The sequence below is a fragment of the Triturus cristatus genome, chromosome 12 (assembly GCF_964204655.1).
Source record: "Triturus cristatus chromosome 12, aTriCri1.1, whole genome shotgun sequence".
Lineage (NCBI taxonomy): Eukaryota > Metazoa > Chordata > Amphibia > Caudata > Salamandridae > Triturus > Triturus cristatus.
Window position 1 is genome coordinate 528,326,900 of NC_140595.1, and position 19,873 is coordinate 528,346,772.

General features: G+C 42.2%; 1 protein-coding gene across 1 annotated transcript in view; it reads right to left on the bottom strand.

The window, feature by feature from the left end:
- Positions 1–19,873, bottom strand: part of NUP93 (nucleoporin 93) — a 451,198-nt gene that overhangs the window by 22,351 nt on the left and 408,974 nt on the right. The window contains exons 18-20 of the mRNA XM_085639933.1: positions 18,371–18,489; positions 13,746–13,863; positions 12,440–12,523 (exon numbers count right to left, since the gene is read on the bottom strand). Coding sequence (XP_085496059.1) covers positions 12,440–12,523; positions 13,746–13,863; positions 18,371–18,489 — 321 coding nt within the window. The remainder of the gene's footprint in view (positions 1–12,439; positions 12,524–13,745; positions 13,864–18,370; positions 18,490–19,873) is intronic.

The window sequence follows — 19,873 nt, forward strand, 5'->3', positions numbered from 1 at the left end:
AGCTCTGGTTCTCACTTCCCCCTTCTAGTTCCATCTACCAGTTCACAGACATGAAATGAGAGAGTGATCCGGTATAAGAGCCCTGGGTAGGTCTGTGAGAGTGCCATCATGGTAGCCCCTTTGTTCTGCTTGGGTTGATGGTAAATACCTCACTAATAGATTATCGAATCAGCAGGGGTGGGACTGGAGTTGAAGACTTTACAGCTTGAACAATTCAAGTCTAACCCATCTATTGGGCCAGGCTGCTGGCCAGGGGCAGGCAAATCTTGTTCCGGCAGTGCTGACTGGGCACCCATAACTCTAGTAAACACAGCCTGAGGGTCCTGGAGCCATACAGAGGTACCAAAGCTCTGATGTTCCACGCACAGAGAGAAAACAGAGTGGACCAGCTAGATTAATTTGCACACAAGTTCTGTTGTAGAGCACAATCAGTAGGCCAACAGGATCTTGCGGATATCTAATGGAGATTCTGACTTGGATATCCTCCACCAATATCACCCAGTATCTCACTAGCAACCCTAGGCAGTGCATGAAGAAAAATCGAGAAATCTGCACTATTGTGATGGTCCTAACAGAAGAATTCCACAAGACAGTGATTAATGCTAAAAGCATCATCTCTGAATTAAAGATTCTGTGAAAGAGTTGAAGGCGACAGAAGGTGTGGAGGTGACACAAGTAGAACAATTCCAGGAAAAATGGCCAAGTTTCTGTATAGTGGCAAAGGATTTGTATTCTTCTTTTGTCTTGGAGCAGACTCAAAGGGCTCTGTGGTCGGTTCTGCACCTGGAGCTCAACCATGGCCACTTGTTGTCAGGTTCATGAGCTACAAAGAAAGAAATGCAGTTCTGTAAGGTGTTCGCAGGTTGGGTCAAGTTATGTTCAAATTCATTCAAATTATGGTCTTGCCAGATCGTATTACGCTGGTTCAAATTGTAAATTCTTCAAGGATATCAAACATAACCTGAGCAAGGGAGCTTGACAATATGCTCACAGAGCTTCCCAGATTAAAGGTCATTCTCTATTCAAAAGTTAATTTCCTTGATACCCTTAAGATAGACTAGTTTGCGAAACGCAAATTGCTTTTGGTAGAGTCCTTGCTCTACTGGGAACCCAAGTCAAACCCTAACCCTTTCTGGGACAAGTACGCAGACCATGGCTTGAGGAAATCAAGGCATGGGTGTGGAGTGCCTCCTACGAGGTGAACCTAAAACATCATATCTGATCTTATTATTGAGATAAAGCAGAACACCACAGAATGAGATGAAGAGGAATCTTTTTAACAGGATACATCCGTAAGTTGGGTCTCTCTGCTGGGGCCTTATTGTTCTGCTCCTGTGGAGATTGCCCTCCTGCCCCAACAAGTTCAAATGAAGAATCTGCTTACTCGATTGCTCAGTGTTATTCTACTATGAAGATATTTTTTGACTCTCTGGGTTTGTATGTGGTCATTCAAACTTCGTACACATAAGGTTACGTAGGTAGCTCTGGGATATGGGTCTGTATGCAGCAAATGCACATTCTATCCTGGAAAGTCATTGGCTTAAATTGTAACAAAGGGAGGGTCAACTTTTCAGAAATCTGTAGCTTTTCAGGATCACCCATTTCACACTAGTTTCCAGTTTCTTTGAAAAATGTCAAAGCTGTTAAATTTTTTTTTATTATTCAGCTCTGCATGCATCTGAAAGCTGGGAAGGTGGTAGCTTTAGCAGAGCAAACCTTCCATTGATGCCATTTTTAGGGGGAAAAAACAGACACTTTTTTGAGGTGCACTTTTTTCCCCCCCAAAAAAAGCTCTAAATGTAGCTATTAGCTATTTTTTTGGCCCCCTCAAGAGGAACCCAGAAAACCCTGGTTACCTTTAAAATCCCCATGATGCTCGGGGGGGGGGGGGGGGAGGGGGGGGGGTGAGGATGCAAATTTGGCATGGATACCTTATGTGGATAAAAGGATATGGAGGCTTATGCGCGAACTACCCCAAATAGCCAAAACAGGGCTGAACACTGTGGTGAAAAGGGCTCTACAGTCAAGAGGTTAAGCACATTTTGGAATATCGACCTTCTTTAAGTTTCTTAAGCAAATTATATGCATTTTAAAAGTATTCTTTTTTAGTTACTGTTACTTTCAATCCATAGAACTCTGCTGTATGGGAAGTTGTCCCTTAAGTGTTTTTGGTGAACGCTCCAGTAATGCTGTACATGTTCTAGTCCTGTTTTGTTATAGAGGGATCTGTAGATGTTTTGATCCTCATGCTTTATTTGAGATTCAAAAAATGTATCTCATCTTTATCCATATTTAAAAGCAATTTAATGTTTAGAGTGCATTCATAAAACCAATTATGAAAATGTGTCAGTTATTGATGGGATGCTCTCCAGATCAAGAAGATCTCACCAGTATAACTTTTGCAAAGGATGATATTTTGTCCTTATGGGTGGTTGTTACATACCCATTTTCTATATGCTGGTTCATATCATGAGCTGATAGGCCTCTGCATATTCAAGTCCCAACACACCACGTAGGCAGTATATACTGAGGAGTACGTCGAGGCCAAAGAGGCCGAAATGCACTTCTTCTAAAGTCGGGTGGATAATTACTTCATAATGGAAAAGCATTGAATTTTTCAGAATAATAAGTCTGGTCCTATACCCTTAGCTGAACTCATTAATTGAGGACACATTAGATATCTAAACCGAAAGAAGAGTTTCTGTTTATGATTCTTTGGGCTTTTATATGAATGATGAGTCTCACAAAATAGGAGTTAAATGATGGTGAATTTTGCTCGCTTTTTGACTCCCTTTGTGGTATCACTTTTCTGATACACTGGTTAGGAATTTGTGCAATTGATGGTAACAGTGGTCAAAAAAAATTTCTCACGTGTCTTGCTATATACAGAAAGTATTGTAAAGCAAATATCCATGGCACTAGAAGAAAGTCCTTATACTATAATGGTATTGTATAAACTGTTACATTTTATTGCTAACTGAAGACTTATTGTGTTTGTGGTCCTATATTCGGTATTCCTTAATGAAGCGCACCGTGTGGACAAGCAGTGAAATCTGTCGGCACAGTGGAGTCGATCTGCACTGAACAACTAGGGCTGTCTGTCAAGCTCCTAATTCATCACTCCCCCTTTGAAAGTGGTTGCAAGCGAATGACTAGTATACTACTTTAATGATGAGGCTGGACTTTTGTAGGAACCGGTATCCAGAAGATGTTGACCCTCAGTGTCATACTAAAGGTAGCTTGTGTGGTAGGGAGAGTGTTTCCTGAGAAGTATAGACACCCTCTGAGGCTCCGGCAAAGCCCATGTATAGGACAGAGTATGGCCAGGAGCCCAATTGGTGTGTTTCTCGCATCATCATAACATTAAGGATCATCTATTAGCTGAAATTCTGAATTCAACTAAGGGTCATTTGTGTGTGTACATCTCTCAAGATTTTCCAAAAGAAACCAACTGTTGCAATGAAAAAAAAATTGAAAATGAGAAGGAAGTAAGACCATTTTTAACAACGTGTTCCTCTTTAAGTTCTTGCCATGAAGGCCGATTTACAAAAGTAATATACCTTTACATCTGCTAGACCCTTCTGGTTACGGGGATATATAGGCTTAGCAGGTTGTCCAAGAGCCCAAAGTAACCAGAGCCAACAACTGTGCAGCACCTTACAATAGTTTTTCATTGTGTACAGAGTATAGAGCAATTCATAAGGTAAAATATAAAGAGGGAAAAATGGATATAAAGGAAACCCATGTATTTATGAAATGTACACTAAGTCCGCAGTTTAGGAGCAGTGGTTATCTGTACATCTCTGAATATGTGGACAGCCATACTAGCATATGATTCAGAGGGCATTTTTCCAATTCTGCGGGGGAACCACCAATTTCTTACAACTTAGCCTTCTTTCATGTCTCTCGATAATAATGGTACCTCACTTGAGTGGGTAAGTCTAGTGCCTGCGATAGAAAAGGGCCTAAAATGCAACACAGACACATCACATTTTTCCACTGAAAATGGACACCATTTTTTACAATATGGCAGCTGTGGAGTTTGGGCTCTGGCTTAGCCAGAATTTATTTTTTAAAACAAGACACGTGGGCGAATCCGGGGTGGGATAACTTTAATGACACCCAGAAGCCTTTGCAAACCTCAAACTTTGACTAAATGCACACGTTTTTACACATTTCTGTGAAGAAAACTTCTTGAATCTGCGAGAAGCCAAAAATGTCCTACCACACATCATTCCCCCAAGTCTCCCGATTAAAATGGTAGCTCACTTATGTGGATACGCCTAGTGCCCCAAACAGGAAAGAGCCCAAAACGCAACATGGATACATCACATTTTTACACTGAAAACTGACTTCTTTTTTTGCAATGTGGGTAGCTGTGGATTTTGGGCCCTAGTTCAGCTAGCATCTAGGGAAACCTACCAAACCTGCCCATTTTTAAAAACTAGAATACCAGAGGGATCAAGGGTGGGGCAACTTGCATGGCTCTCATCAGGTTGTCTTACCAAGAAGCTCTTGCAAACCTCATACTTTGACTAAACACATTTTCATCATATTTCTCTGAGGAAAACGTCTCGAATTTGCAGGGAAGCATGCATTTCCTACCACTCAACATTCCCCAATAAAAATGATACCTCCCTTGTGTGGGTAGGCCTAGTGCCCGTGACAGGAGGGGGCCAAAAAACAACATGGACACATCATATTTTTCCACTGAAAACTGGGTTTTTTTTCAATGTAGGTAGCTGTGGAATTTAGGCCCTAACTCAGCCGGCGCCTAAGGAAACCTAGCAAACATTCACATTTTTGAAAACTAGACACCCGGGGGAATCCAGGGTGGTGTGACTTGCATGGCTCTCTTACCCAGAAACTCTTGCAAACCTCAAACTTTGGCTAAAACACACATTTAACTAACATATGTGTGGGAAAGATGCAGAATCTGAGGGGATCCACAATTGTCTTACTACTCAGATTTCCCACACGTCTCCAGATAACAGCAGCCCACTTGTGTGGGTGGGCCAAGAGATTGCAACACAAAATGCCCTAAAATGCTAAATGGAGAGGCAGGAGTAGCTGTGGTATTTGGGACATGCTAGGAATCAGCAGCTATGCACAAAATTCCTACCACCCAGTGATAAAAAACGCAGTCTCATTGGTGTGATGGGGTCTAGTGCCTACGACACAAACAGACCAAACCAACGTCAGTGGGATTCACTTGCAAGGGCACTTTTCCTGGTATGGTCCGTTCCTGTCGTAGGCACTAGGCCTAGCCCCACTAGAGGGTTAATGTTTTTATTGGCACAAGCGAGGCAGCACTTGTCTAGGGAAATGCCTCTTTTTGTATGGTCACCCCAAGTTTTTGGACTGATGCTGCTGGCTTTTCGACTCAGAGTGCACTGAGGCCTGCTAAACAGACCTCAGTGCCAGTGCCCTGACCCTAAAACATGTTGAATTTCCTTATACCCAATTGGCATAAGCTAACTCACCTATAAGTTTCTAGGGTATGGCGCCCAGGGTATCCAGGGCATGCAAGTTAGAGGGTCACATCTGGGAGTGACACAAGTAAAAACAAGTCTCTCAGTCCACCACTGCAGACTGGAGGAGCAGTTTTAAACTGCTACCTCGCCTTTCCAATTTAAAGCTATAGCAAATTCAGAGTTCCCCCTGGCATAGGTGTAAGTCACCCCCAGCTCTAAGGTAGGGTGCAACATGATTCATGGGCAGAACATGCATTTTACATATTCTGAGAGTAAAAACGCGAAACTGTTGTTTTTACTGTGGAAAAACATGCTCACCCAAATGACGAGTACCGAGTTACATGCTGACCGCTCAGTTGTGCTAACTCCGGAACGGTGCAACCAAAGTTGGTACTCCAAGGTATCAAACAATTTGTTACGCTAAACCCAGCATGATACTCAAGTTGAAATTAATGTATCTTGTTGCAGTGTGAATTTTAAGTAAGGTTGCCACTCGGTTGCCTTTAGTCTCCTGTCCCATTAACGATTGCACATGGGAGTTTGTCACTGGAACAGCTTTCTGTCCTCCTAGGGAGACATGCTAACGACTCCCAGGAAAGGTTACAATAAAGCCTGCACAGGAGAGAGGTGTTACCTCCCTCCAACACGAAGCCACACAGATGTTAGCCCAATAGGTCAGCTTCAAAGGAGAAGCAGTGTTTGAAGGGCAAATTGGAAAGTCTTGGGCTAGGGGCTACTCTATTGTTTATGCAAAAATAACAATTGATGGACAGAATGCAGAACAATGTCATACATTCACCCCAGTACAGAGATCTGGGCCTAAATCCATCGTTGTTTTGCTCACCATGCCATTCCAGTTTGAACCCAGCCATATGCAAATCAGTCTTGACCCTGTGCCCCATGGGAACAGTCCAGCCCGAACTGCCAAGCCAGGTCCTCCCTGGACTGGAAACAAGCATCCTAGGACCGGTTTCGGGCTTTCAGCCCTCATCAGCCAGGATAGCCTGATTCCAGTGGCATGGAGAGCAAGGGACTCACGTCTGAGCATACCCTTCCCACTCGGGGTGACAAATGCAAAAATAACAATTGATGGACAGAATGCAGAACAATGTCATACATTCACCCCAGTACAGAGATCTGGGCCTAAATCCATCGTTTTTTTGCTCACCATGCCATTCCAGTTTGAACCCAGCCATATGCAAATCAGTCTTGACCCTGTGCCCCATGGGAACAGTCCAGCCCGAACTGCCAAGCCAGGTCCTCCCTGGACTGGAAACAAGCATCCTAGGACCGGTTTCGGGCTTTCAGCCCTCATCAGCCAGGATAGCCTGATTCCAGTGGCATGGAGAGCAAGGGACTCACGTCTGAGCATACCCTTCCCACTCGGGGTGACAAATGCAAAAATAACAATTGATGGACAGAATGCAGAACAATGTCATACATTCACCCCAGTACAGAGATCTGGGCCTAAATCCATCGTTTTTTTGCTCACCATGCCATTCCAGTTTGAACCCAGCCATATGCAAATCAGTCTTGACCCTGTGCCCCATGGGAACAGTCCAGCCCGAACTGCCAAGCCAGGTCCTCCCTGGACTGGAAACAAGCATCCTAGGACCGGTTTCGGGCTTTCAGCCCTCATCAGCCAGGATAGCCTGATTCCAGTGGCATAGAGAGCAAGGGACTCACGTCTGAGCATACCCTTCCCACTCGGGGTGACAAATGCAAAAATAACAATTGATGGACAGAATGCAGAACAATGTCATACATTCACCCCACTCTATTGTTTAGGCAGACAGGATGGCACTTGGCACAGGGAATGGGAAGTCTGATGCAAACGGTTTTTTTAGGGGTGTATAGCCGCCTTCATAGCCACACCTCTGGGTTGCGCTAGGGAGCTCTGGACGCCAAGAGAAGGGTTCTGCCATGTTGAGAATTGATTGAATGATGCATTATGAGGTAGCCAGAGGCCCCACTTCTCAGGAAGTGGTTATCAGGAAGGAGGGAACCTAGTAGCCCATTGTCTACCAATCTCGACTACCATGAGGGCACTTTGAGCATAAAAAGGGCACACTGGCATCCAGAGCTCCAATCTGAACTGGATGGAGGTTCGAAGACTGACTGCCCTGCTGCACCAAGAACTCGGCAAAGAGAGGCTCAACTGGCTGAACCTGGTGACTAGCAAAGAAAAAAAAGACTGTGACTGCTGTGTCCTACTCCTGGAGAAATAGTCTCCAGAGCTCAACCGAAGCAAGAGACTCCGAGGGTCAGGTGGCTGACCTCATGTTCACAATACAGAGCCACAACAGCTGAAGAACCCAGTTAGGGCAAGTTGTCAGCTTACAATATTAACATCACCGCCAACCACTAACATACAGCATCAGAGACCAGGGCCCAACACTCAAAATTGCTCCCGAGTTCACTGGACCCGAGAGAGTAGTCAGAGTGCCGCTTGGTCGCCCAAAAGACGAGTTATCACCCATGGGAGGATTTGGCTGTGACAGCGATACCAGGCCGGGCCTGGTAATTTTTCCCAAGAAACGGGTATGGATATGGAGGTACACCCTTATTCTTGGAGCCTTCATTTGCTGACATAGATAAAACAAACAGACCACGTTGGGACCTGGACTTGCAGAATAATTGTTTTTTATTCTTCGACATATTGGATAGCAGGGGACGGAATTACAACCAACATTAAGGTATGTTCTGCATTATCAATAGACGACAGCTCACTTGAGAACATGGAAACTATTCATGTAGATATTCTTTCTGACACTGTGGTTTTGCTATGTCTCTCTTTACTTAATAGGAACTTTGATTGAAGATTATACATATTGTATGATTAATGTATTCATTACTTCCTCACATTTGTTTTTTGGTTAAGGGTGAACCTATACAAACACTATATGCAATTTTAAAGGGAATACAATATAAGAATCCTGAACCTGCAACAGGAAGGTTAGATTTCCTCAATCTGAGATGATAGATGTTGACAATGTGTATAATACAGAGAAAACACATGTAATTAGAACCAATGTGTATGGGTTTCCACTAAATAAACACCCTCTGTGATTACCGACTAAGAAGTTCTAACAAAAACACTACAATCACTAATATGAAGTTATGAATTATATACATGTATAACATACCACATTACAGTGGGTCTCATGTATTTTGTGAGGAAGTCGCGGGACAATTTTCCCTTCTGTGCGACGAAACACGTGTTGGCTAAGGCAAAAGAATTGTACAACTGAACAAAAGAACAATAAAAAACACAATAAGAAGAGGACTACTGTTATACAATTATTGTTATTTGATATTAGCGTGTGCTGAGTAAATGCTGCACTTAATGTTGTCTTTGACCACATGTTCTAGAGTAGGGTGGGTCTCTCTGCCTCATTAACATCTCGTTTTTGTATACATTGGATTATATAATTTGTGAATTTCTTTAGGGCGCCACCACCATACAAATTACCACCTACCTCTCAGTATAGACACCATTTTGAAGTCCTTGGTGTCTACTTAACTTTCTGCTCCTGCTCCCCCCCACCCCTGTGGGGAGGCACATTGGGGCAAATCTCCAATCTGCCCCCATGGGGTGGGGGCAGGAACACTGTTGCACCTTTTTTTTGGGTGGGAGTATCGCTATGCCTATGTTGGGAAGCCCCCACCCATATGTTTTCTTTTTTTGGTCAAAGTCCTTGGTGTCTGGTGGACTTTTGGGTACCCCACCCCTACATTTTTTTAAATTAAAATTCTCGGGTGTCTAGTGGTGAGCTTTAGACTGGATCCCGAAACTTTAAAGCAGTACTTCGGTGCACCATCAGGTGGCACCATGGGGCTCCGCACTGATGCAGCTCCGCTCCGGAAATTACATGCAGAGCCAATATAGGCGCCACCTCCGCACGCTGACGTCAGTTGCTTCTGAGGTTGTCTGCGCCCCCAGACACAGAGCCCCAAGGGTAAATTGGTCGTGACCAGGGTGCAGATTGCTAGACATGTGATTTTATTAATGGGCTGAGTCCAATCACACAACATGGGGGATTGGTGAGGAATCTGCGAATAGGTAGAGTCTCTACTAGAAAGAGCGTTACCAAAGTTAAGTAACCTGTTCTCCTGACAGAGACGACTAGCTGCAGATTCCTCATGTTTTGAATAGATACCAGCTCTAGAAAGTTGATGTGGCGCCAGGACTCCGTCGAAGGCCAGAAACCTCTGACCTCCACCTCTCCCTAATGACCACCCCAACCCAGAAGTAATGCATTGGTCACAACAGTCTGTTCTGAATGGGAAGGAAAAAGGAGTATGCCACTGGCCCAATTGAGGTCTACTAACCACTACTGCAGATAGTTGTCAGAAATCTGGGCCCACTGAGACTTCACATCCCACTGCACAGCTCGCATACGATACTTGGCGTGATATGATGCAGGAGGCCATCATCCCCGGAAGTCTCAAAGTCTACCTCACTGAAATCCAGGACCGTGGCTGTAATATCAGGTTCATAGCCTGAATGTGCTGGACTCTTTTTCCCAAGGGGATGGCATGAAATAGAATGGTGTCCAGAATGGCTCAGATGAAATGGAGAGTCTCAGAAGGAGTCAGATGTACTTTACAGCACACTGAAAGTGGACGAAAAAATGACAGGAGTTTCACCGTAGTCTGGAGGTGGCTGATGGCTGATGAGTTAATGACTGCCCGGGGTGGGCCCACCCAACAGCCAATCATCCAGATAGGGGAAGACTGGAACCCCTGACTGCCGAAGGTGTGCTGCCACCACCGCCATCACTTTTGTGAACACCTGAGCGGCACTGGTGAGATCAAAGGGGAGCACCACAAACTGAAAGTGCTCCTGTCCCGCCACAATCTGGTGGCCACCGGGACGGGTATATGGAAATAGGCGTCCTGCAGGTCCAATGCCAGAAAAGACATGGGCTAGGGTAACACTTTGAAAATATCCTTCAGGAGAAATGCACAGAGAGGGTGCAGGTCTAAAATAGGCTGCAGGCCTCCATCTTTCTTGGGCACGAGAGAGTAGTGAGAATAACACTGTTTTTCCTGCAGTAGTTACAGGAAGAACAGTTAACTGTATAGGATACCTTGTTGTGGAGGCTACTGAGAATAACACCCACGTTCTACTTCTGCCATCGACATACCTCTTGACGGCCCCTTTGACCAAAAAAGCCCCTTAAACCAAAATGGCTTGCACTTCCTGTCACATAATGGAGAGCTGGTCCTCCATGAGTCGTTGGGGAGGGCGGTGGAAGGTGCACAGTGGAAGAAAGGAAGGGTAGGGAATAGTCCCTGCCATCTATGTGTAGAACCCACCTGTCTGAAGTTATTGCCTGCCAACCCGGGTTGAATTGGTGGATATGCCTTTCACCATGTGGCTGTGCTCCCGTAAGGGCACGCTAAAGAACTTTGGCAGGTGGGGCTGCAGGGGGAGAGGTAGACTGAGCGTCAAATTGACCTTGGCCGCAGGGCAGTGGGCACCACTGCCTCAACCACAACACTGCTGCGTTCATTCTGGATTCTGGAGGTATAGGGCACCTCAGCCAATTTTGGACAAGGAGCGCTGGAACGGTTGTAGCTGGTGTGTCCATTGCACGCTGAAGAAAAATTCTGAGGTAAATGTCCCAGACAAACACAAAGCAAGCTCCGGATCCATATCTGGTGGCACAGAATGAAAGAACTGATGTCAACGTGCAAGGGTGGTGCCTATATAGACTCGATACATTTTTTCCGGAGAGGAGTGACGTTAGTAAGTAGCCACATAGTGCCATCCAACAGTACGCCAAAGTACTGCTGAAATGTTTCTGGATCCAGTTTCAAGCCAGGGGAATACCGAAAATGTGAGGAATCTGCTGCTAGAAGTCTCTATCAAAAACAACTCCAAGGAAAGAGTACTGAGAAGAATATCACTACTGACCTACAGTCATAACTCTGGACACCAATAATAATAATATACAATAGACAGAACAAAAACCTGAAAGGGATTTCTCATAATAGACATACCGAGTCAGACAATTCCAAACTGATGACTACCAAAATAAAGTACAGGGGGTTTACCAGAAGCAAGCAAACTTCATTTTCTAGAATGCAACACAAGGCATACTGGTCAAGGAAGAAGAAGGTGGACTACAGTATCAAACATGTAGTAAGGAAGGAGCATCTTTAAAAAACTACACTATCCAGTATCCTAATCAGGATAGGACGATCAGAGCCCTGAACATATGGCGCATATACTGGGCTCTTTAAGGAACTTCTTGCAATTTTTTGCTGTATTTCATCTTTTGACTTAAGGCCAGATATGTGCAAGGAATAAAGCACTCTTAAAGGGAAAACACTAGCAGTGAAGTCAGGTGAGGATTTACCAGCACTCATGTCTTCCAATCTTCACCCTTCTACTCCCCAAAACCCTGCTATACGGTTTTAGTAAGCTCTTAAAACGTATCCTTAGAGACTGTCACTTTACATATCAATTGTGAAAACATGTTAACAGTTGCCACAATGCTTTCTATCCCTTGGTCCAAAATCTTTTTTACTGGTGTGGAGAAGTCACAGAAGGGCTGATAAAAACTGTGCTATGCTACATCAAAGACGAGAAAATGTAAAATAAAATGTGTTCCTTGGGCTGAGAAACTTATATTAGTCTATCCTGTTTCATGCTGGGAAAAAAGACGCTAGCCTAGCCTTTTGTGCATATAATGATACAATTCACTTCGTGGGTGTGCAGGTGAATAATCTACGGGCTTTATAGAATTATCATGAAGGAATTTAACAATGTGGGTTCGAACATCAAATGCATGATTTAACGCCTATGGGGAAATGGCAGGGCCGACGAAACTACATAACAATGCAAGCACTTCTCTGAGAAAAGCTATATAAAAAAAAACACAAATCATTTGGTATGCAAGTGTTTGACTCCAGTTACCGCCAACTAACACAGCATGAGGTGTGATAACACTTACTTCATCGCTGAAGTTTCTGAAAGCAGCAACCCTCTCTTCCACACTGTCTTGGCTGAGAGGGACTAGTTTTAGGCGTTCAATAATCTGCGTATGAAAAAAACAGAAACTAGTAAAAGACTAGTAAAAGTGAGTGAACGTTTACCCCATGATAATAAAAGTACAGCAACTAGCAAAAGATGCATTCTCTTATATAAGTGGTACAACAAACCATTAAAAAAATTACTTGGATAATATTTTAGGTAAGGATTCACTGGACAATACGGCATTCTACTGGTTGAAATTTCCATTTCATTCTTCAAATTTCAGTCTCACAAAAGGAGAGACCGATCCATAGTTAGCTGGTTGACCATACCTGCTAGCCAAACTAAATGAAGGTTCACCAGCTTGACCCTCATGTTTGAACAGAAGATATGCATCCCTGAACAATTATAAAAAGATTATTCCTGACAGATCGTGGATTATGCTCAATTCAAAGTGTATGTATTAATATTTCAATAATGTCTTAGCTAAATGTGTCAGCTTATTACATTTGTACGAAGATGTAGAAAAATGTGGTAAAACGGTTACTTCCTATCAGTACAGTTTAGTTTGACGACATCCAATAACTGTCAGGTAATGAGAATCACATTCCATCAAGTTCTCTTTGACAAGATCCTAGTATGCCAAGCCTTGCAAAAGCAAGATAATTGGCACACATAGGCACAAGCAAATCAATGCAGGGTGATCAAGTCCAATTGTCACATTAATGCAGAATTGCATTATTGCCTATGTGCAAAAAATAGGGTGCACTATAATAGGACAATCATCTCAGGGTTGGAAAAAGTTACTTAAATTCAACACAATTTGGCACACGAATAAAAATAACAGGCTACAATTTAGGTTTAATTGCCCTAGCTTGCATCATGAGGCTATTCCATTCTTTTGTGATGAGAAATGAGATGGACCTAAACATACAGAAGGTCAAATATTCTCAAATACATTGAGAACATTACTTTGTGGGGATAAAATGCTTGCCTGAGAGAAGAGGAAAGAGTCCAAATGAATACCGTTCCAAAACACAAACTACATCTGAACGAATGCCACTGCCCATCAATTTGATATGAAATTCAGAGATCCATAATACCTTCTCATTCAATGACAAAAGAAATGTCTGAATTAAAGCCTATTCTCAGGTGTAGGAAAAGAAAAATATGTTTATGCAAAATAACAAAATAAAACTGCATTTTACCTGGGCCTTTTGTTCATTTCTAAAAAGTTGTCAAGCTGAGCAGTAAGTTTGTCCTGAAAACACTTTATTCAGACTTACATCAAACGCTCTGTCAATTTTGCCAGCATGGTATTCATCAAAAAACAGGATCAGGTCAAGAAGAAGGTAGAACGTGGAGTCAAAAGATTTTTCTGCACTTATTGCTTGAGCTCTATACCTGAAATAGTAAAATGGTTAAGCACTAGAGGGTTTAGGTGTAAATTCATGCTCAAAATAAAGTATTTACATTAAGAGTTGCAAGACAAAACTAATCTTGCTTCTTAAAACCAACTGTCACAATTTCATTTCTTTATTAAGTCATTACAGATATAATGCTTAGGTATTCTATAAAGATTTATAGTGGGACTAAACCTAGAGGAGTAAAGGCCAGCTACCATCAAGTAATCATAATGAAGCAAAAAAAGACTAAGTTAAGAGGTACATAAAAACTATGATAAAACAGTCTCACAGATGAAACACTGTAATAAATGCAAAAATAAGTAGGAGGAATTATGGTGGTGCTTGGACCCAATACATAATTGTAAACTATCAGCACAGTGCCATGAAAATACAATGCATCTGTAAAACCATTTCACAATTTGTTCTCAATGTAGACCACAACCATCCAAATTCTCCCACCTGCATGAACTGTTCAAAATTTAAAAGGCAAGAGGGTTAATGAGTGGGTATGAGTAGGATGTCTCCAATTTAGCTTTGTGCATTAAACATGTGGTGATGTCAACACCTCAAATACTATTTGACACAAAGATTGATACATTTTGCAGTGGTGTTGGTTTGGATCAAAGCCAAGGCTAAGCACAATGACGCAATTTGCTATCATCCACATTACACTGAAATGGAAGACGGCCTCTTGATATACAACTAAGAGATTTCAGATACGAGTTAAAGAGAGCAAGGGGAAATAAACCACAGCACACCCCACTTGATAACATGGCGTGGGAAGTTTATTTGTCAGGAAATGTGAATGTGGTTTGATACTTGGACCCTTCTCCAACTTCCCCTTTTTATGCTATGGCAGACCACAAATAATGATACATTTTAAAGTACTTAATTTGTGTCTAATTGACTTCAGTATGTAGCAGCAGTCGACTCTCATGGTTGAGCAGTATTGCTCTTCCATTTAATTTCAGGTAAAGACACAACCTGAATGGTCAAAGAGGCCCTCAATACGAGTGGCCTGGGAAACGGGCCAGTATTTCCTCACCTCCAGAATTGCATACTGGGGGTACTGATAACCCTGGGAGAGGAGATATGGCCCATTACCAGAATAACCCTGGGAACACTCTAGAAATGAGGTACTATCAGTGCAATTGATCATTCTAGATGTAGTTCCACAGTAATTCCGAATTGAGACCAGAGTTTCAACCGTAGGGCTGCCTTAAATAGCCAAAATTTCTGAATGAAAGGAGACGGATCTGCACTGTAACTGCAAATCTCTTAATTCCAATGTAAATCGTAGATCAAGTACCACCCCCACTGAAATTACGAAGCCACTCATAATGACAGCCCATCTAGTAAAACAGGATATACATTAGAGAGATACATTCTGGCAAAAAGGCAGAGGAAGTAGTGCTTCAGACATGCAACTTCCATCATTTTAGTAGCATCCTAAATGACTGGGCTTCAAATCTTAATGAAGGCACCCACAAAAGCAGGAGGTGTTGCTCATGCAGAGGTTTCAGTCTAAGCAATAGCTTGCGCAAAAGGAGTGCAATGCCTTGAAAGATAAAAGCTGCTTAATTCACCAACAAAGGCTATCATTTCTTCAGTCACTAAACGCAAGTTTTTCCAGAGTCAGCAAACGCTCTTTTAACAACAGGCAGCCAGAGTTACGAAGAGGTGAAATGTTGATCGATAGAAACTACAAATCATATCACCAGGAGAATTTATAGAGGATGGTTTGTGAAAACTAGCCTAAAGGACTACAATGAAATTTAAAGGATAACTAACTTTTTCAGAACAATGAAAGTGAAGCAGCTAGTGAAGGTGAGGTTTCTCTTTTTTGTTGCTTGATGATAGGCGTATGTTCAACTGAAAAGGCTCCTGTCGTAATGGTGACAGCCCCTGAATCAAAGGCAAATTAATGGCAGGCCTGTTATGGCATGGCGGACCCAATGGTAGTTCTATTTGTTTACCCAAGTCAAACCCCTATACCAGGGGATAAAACTGGCATCCCAACACTTTAAGTGAGGCAGGAAATACATAAGGTTGCAGATGGGGAATCTTCGATTTTTTGCAGGTATCCCATTTCTGGCAAACTCTAAATGATTTCCCATTTACTTACATAGCAAAGTATCTCTGAAAAGAAATAACCCTAATATTTTAGGTATGAATCACAGGAGTCAGCAATAGACAAATGGCCTCTACACACACACTACATTGCTTGTAGATAGCACAGATATGAATTGCCATTAAAAAATGTTTTCTTATCTGACAAAAAGAAATATATGTGAAAAAGAGACACAGACATCCAAGCTTGCACATCTAAATACAAAAGTAGTCCTATGTTCAAATGTGATGTATAACTGAAGACATGGGAAGCCGTAAAGTAAATGTGTAAATTATGACTGGGAAAAGGGTTGCATGCACATCATAAGACTTTGTTTTTAAAACTATCATGGAGATGGTTTGCATAGTTTTGAGTGACCACAGGTTGCAAATTTTCGGTGCAATGTGTCATCATTCCCTTCAGCAATAGCAGGGACCCATAACCACACCCTCGCTCCACTATAGTACAGCAATGATCCACTGGAAAACTGAGGAATACAGGAACTTGATTACAAAGAGTGAGGAAAATGTTACAACTGCCTAAGTAGTACTCAACCCATGGTTTACTTTGTAAACTATGTTTTAGCTGGGAGTACTTTTGTAATAATTGGAGGGTAGGCCGTGGATATACATGACCAAGATGCACACGAAGACTCGGACACCTACCTACTCCTCCCCCCCCCCTCCCACTCCCCAGTTAGGAGTGGAGTTCACACCACCAAACTAACATTTCACATATTTGCATGATGCCTGGTATTTTTAGAACTTTATAAATCCAAGTTCATTCCACTGTATGCGAGTGTCACTTGCAACGCATCTGAATCGCTCTCAAATATTAACAAAAACAAAATCAGCAGAACAGGCTAAATCCATATAGAGAGATAAAATCCCAGTGCACAAATATGCCTGCAAGCACATTGAACATAGTCGTGGCTTTACCACTAGTTAATCTGTAAGGGCTCCACCACTGGCATGGACCTGTTTTTGATGTATAATTGCAGCATGGTGTAAGTTCAAATTCCAAAATCCCAGAACTATACTTAACAAACGATAATTTTGAGGTTCCCAACTATGAACAAATTAAACAAGTTAAGTTATACCGGAGGCGGCTGGGGTCCACCCCAGAACTTGAGCATTACACAACAGCGCTTCAGGACGCCATTCTAGCAGGCCAATTGCCAAGAATTCCTTGGCTCATGTATATGAAAGTGAGAGTGTATTGAGGCCCCCGAACTATGGACCCATGCAGACACTACATCGTTTCCATCGAAAAATGCCCTTAAAAAGATAAATTGGTCAGCGTTAGAGGGAAAGGCTGCCGCAAGAGCAGACCTTCCCACTCTAGCCCAAATGTTTCTTTATTTCAAGTCCAGGATCAGATACGAGCCTTATTGAGATCAGGTGACTGTACCTTGTGACAGAAAACGTTATTTCCAATTTAAAGCAGGCACTCTGCTGAGAACTTTCCCGAAGTGTTTGTAGCCGTGGCTATTGATATTTGTCCTGCATGTCAGTCTCAGGGTGAGTGTGTCTGCACGTTTTCTTTGCCTGAACAGTTTATGTTTGCCCGCACAAGTTCTGGCTAGCCCCTATTTGCAGGAAACTATGCCAGCATAGCTATCTAGCTGCTCTCTTATATATTGAGGTCAGACATATCTCTTGCCAAGTTCTTAGGGGCTATGAGGATGCTGTGTAGGAAGCTTTTATGATTATTTTACCTGATGTATGTAGCTTCTTAAAAACATTTATTGATATTTTAATAATATTTATTGTAGGATTTTTATGACAATATGTACTGTATGGGATGGATTTGATTAATGTTGTAATCTAATCATGTTAGTATCTGTAGTTTTATGGCCCTGGTGGCCGAAATAAAGTTATTTGATAGACTGAAACAAGTTAAGTAGATTGTGGGTCCCCATTCTAGTTTAAAAAATATATAAATATATATCCCCACAGCAAACTTCTCCAGAGCGAAGAAGCAGAGGTCACACGGGGAATCCTATGGAAGCTTGTTTATTGATGAAAACGGAATAATGCATTTCGGCCTTGACGGCCTTCGTCAGATGCCTCAATACTCTGAAATGCTGGCCCACCCACGTTTAAAAGTGTCCTGCAGCCTTCCCATTGGTGGGAGTCCGCCCCACCCCAGAACACGTGTCCGTATAAACCTTGCTGCTCGTAGGAACTGCAAGTCCCAGAGTTCTCCTTTCCAGGTAGGTATTACGTGGGGAATTTGTTTGTTGATGATATATATATAGTGCCATAATGATTCAAATGGGTCAGCACAAAGTACGAAAGTTGACTATGGTTTCATGATTGGTCGCTCAACTCTCTGGAGTCTATACAGTAATTGAATTATATTACTTTCACGCAGATACCCCTGCAGATCTTACCTTTCTGCAATGGAAAGTGCCATATTCTTCAACCTCTCCTTGTTAGACTGTGGAGCACTAATCTGGGAAACCACAGGACTCAGTAATTTATTCATCAGCTCTAAAACCTTGTCGGGATTCTGTTCAATGACAAAAGGAACTTGTGGTAAAGATAGAACTCTGGTTAAACCCAAGTCATTTCAAAAGTTAAAAGGCCCACAAAGTAAGACACAAACAACCAATAAGGCATGGGTAGAGAACACAAATGACCAATAAGACAAAAGTAGATAATAAACTTTAATGAAAAAGGGATGAAGTAAATAATATGTCCTTTTGTCTTAAATAACACAATAGTTTTCTTTTGTTTTCTGAAATTGCTGTTTCTTTAAAAGTCATATATTAGTACTTATATATTCATCAAGAAGAGAAATGCTGGGTACAGAACGTTGTTTTTTTTTATCTTAAGCAAGATACATCAGGATCAGGCTGGGGAAGGAATTAAAATTTGAAGGTGAGAAAGTGGGTGCGAAAATACTAACAACAAAATTGAGAAATATCAGTTTTTTTTTGCCATGGGTAAAGTGGGGGTATTGCTAATGTTGGAAGCTGCCCAAGTGGGCATTAGTGACTTAAAGAAATTGTTCAACTTAGAAAACAGATTTAGGTTGAACGTTAATGTTGACGGTGTTCATACTCGCAGTGATAGAAGAACAAGCAAAACAGGTTCTAGTGACTGGTAAACCGCATAGAGAACAATCTACATCTATAGGTGCCAAAGGAGTTGTGAAACAGTGAAGGGTTAGGGATAAGTTGGCGTAGATAGGTATGTAGATAAGGATTGTGTGGGCAAGAACTCGCATGAGGAACCTGAAGAGGTATCAGGGGACAATGGTGTATGCATGGGAATGGTTGCATGGGGTGTTGTAGGTTGTACAGGGCATGAAAAATAAAGTTCAGGATTGCTTCAACCAACTTAAAAGAGCAACAAGAAAGACTGAGGTGGCAACGGTTGTAGACATGTTTGTAATGATTACTAGTTGAATGGGGATTTTACTTGCAAGGACAGTGGGCTGGCTTGTCCAGATACTTTGCAAAACACAGCAGGACAAGTGACTGTTGAAAAGATTTAAAGTTTTACAGGTTAGCATATGTATGATGACATTTATGGCAATTTCCAATAAAAAGCATCTTCTCGATTTTATGGAAAACTGTAACTTGCTCAATTGAGTTTGCTCTCATGTACTGTTTGATAAGGTATGGTTTCTTAGGCTGCTTGTTTAAAAGCTTATATTCCATTATTGTGAGTAAGCAACAACTATTGAATAGTCATGCCCTTTCAAAGCCAAACCCACACATTTTTTGGCACACATTTGACTTTGGGGGAAATTGCTTTATCTACAGATAACCAACTACTAATAATCACATTCAATGAAATGTGAAATCTAAAGGGGAGAGGATGTAGCTAAGCGGCCAGAGCAACCAACTTTGAAGCTGGGCAACCAGGTTTGAGTCTCAAACATCCTG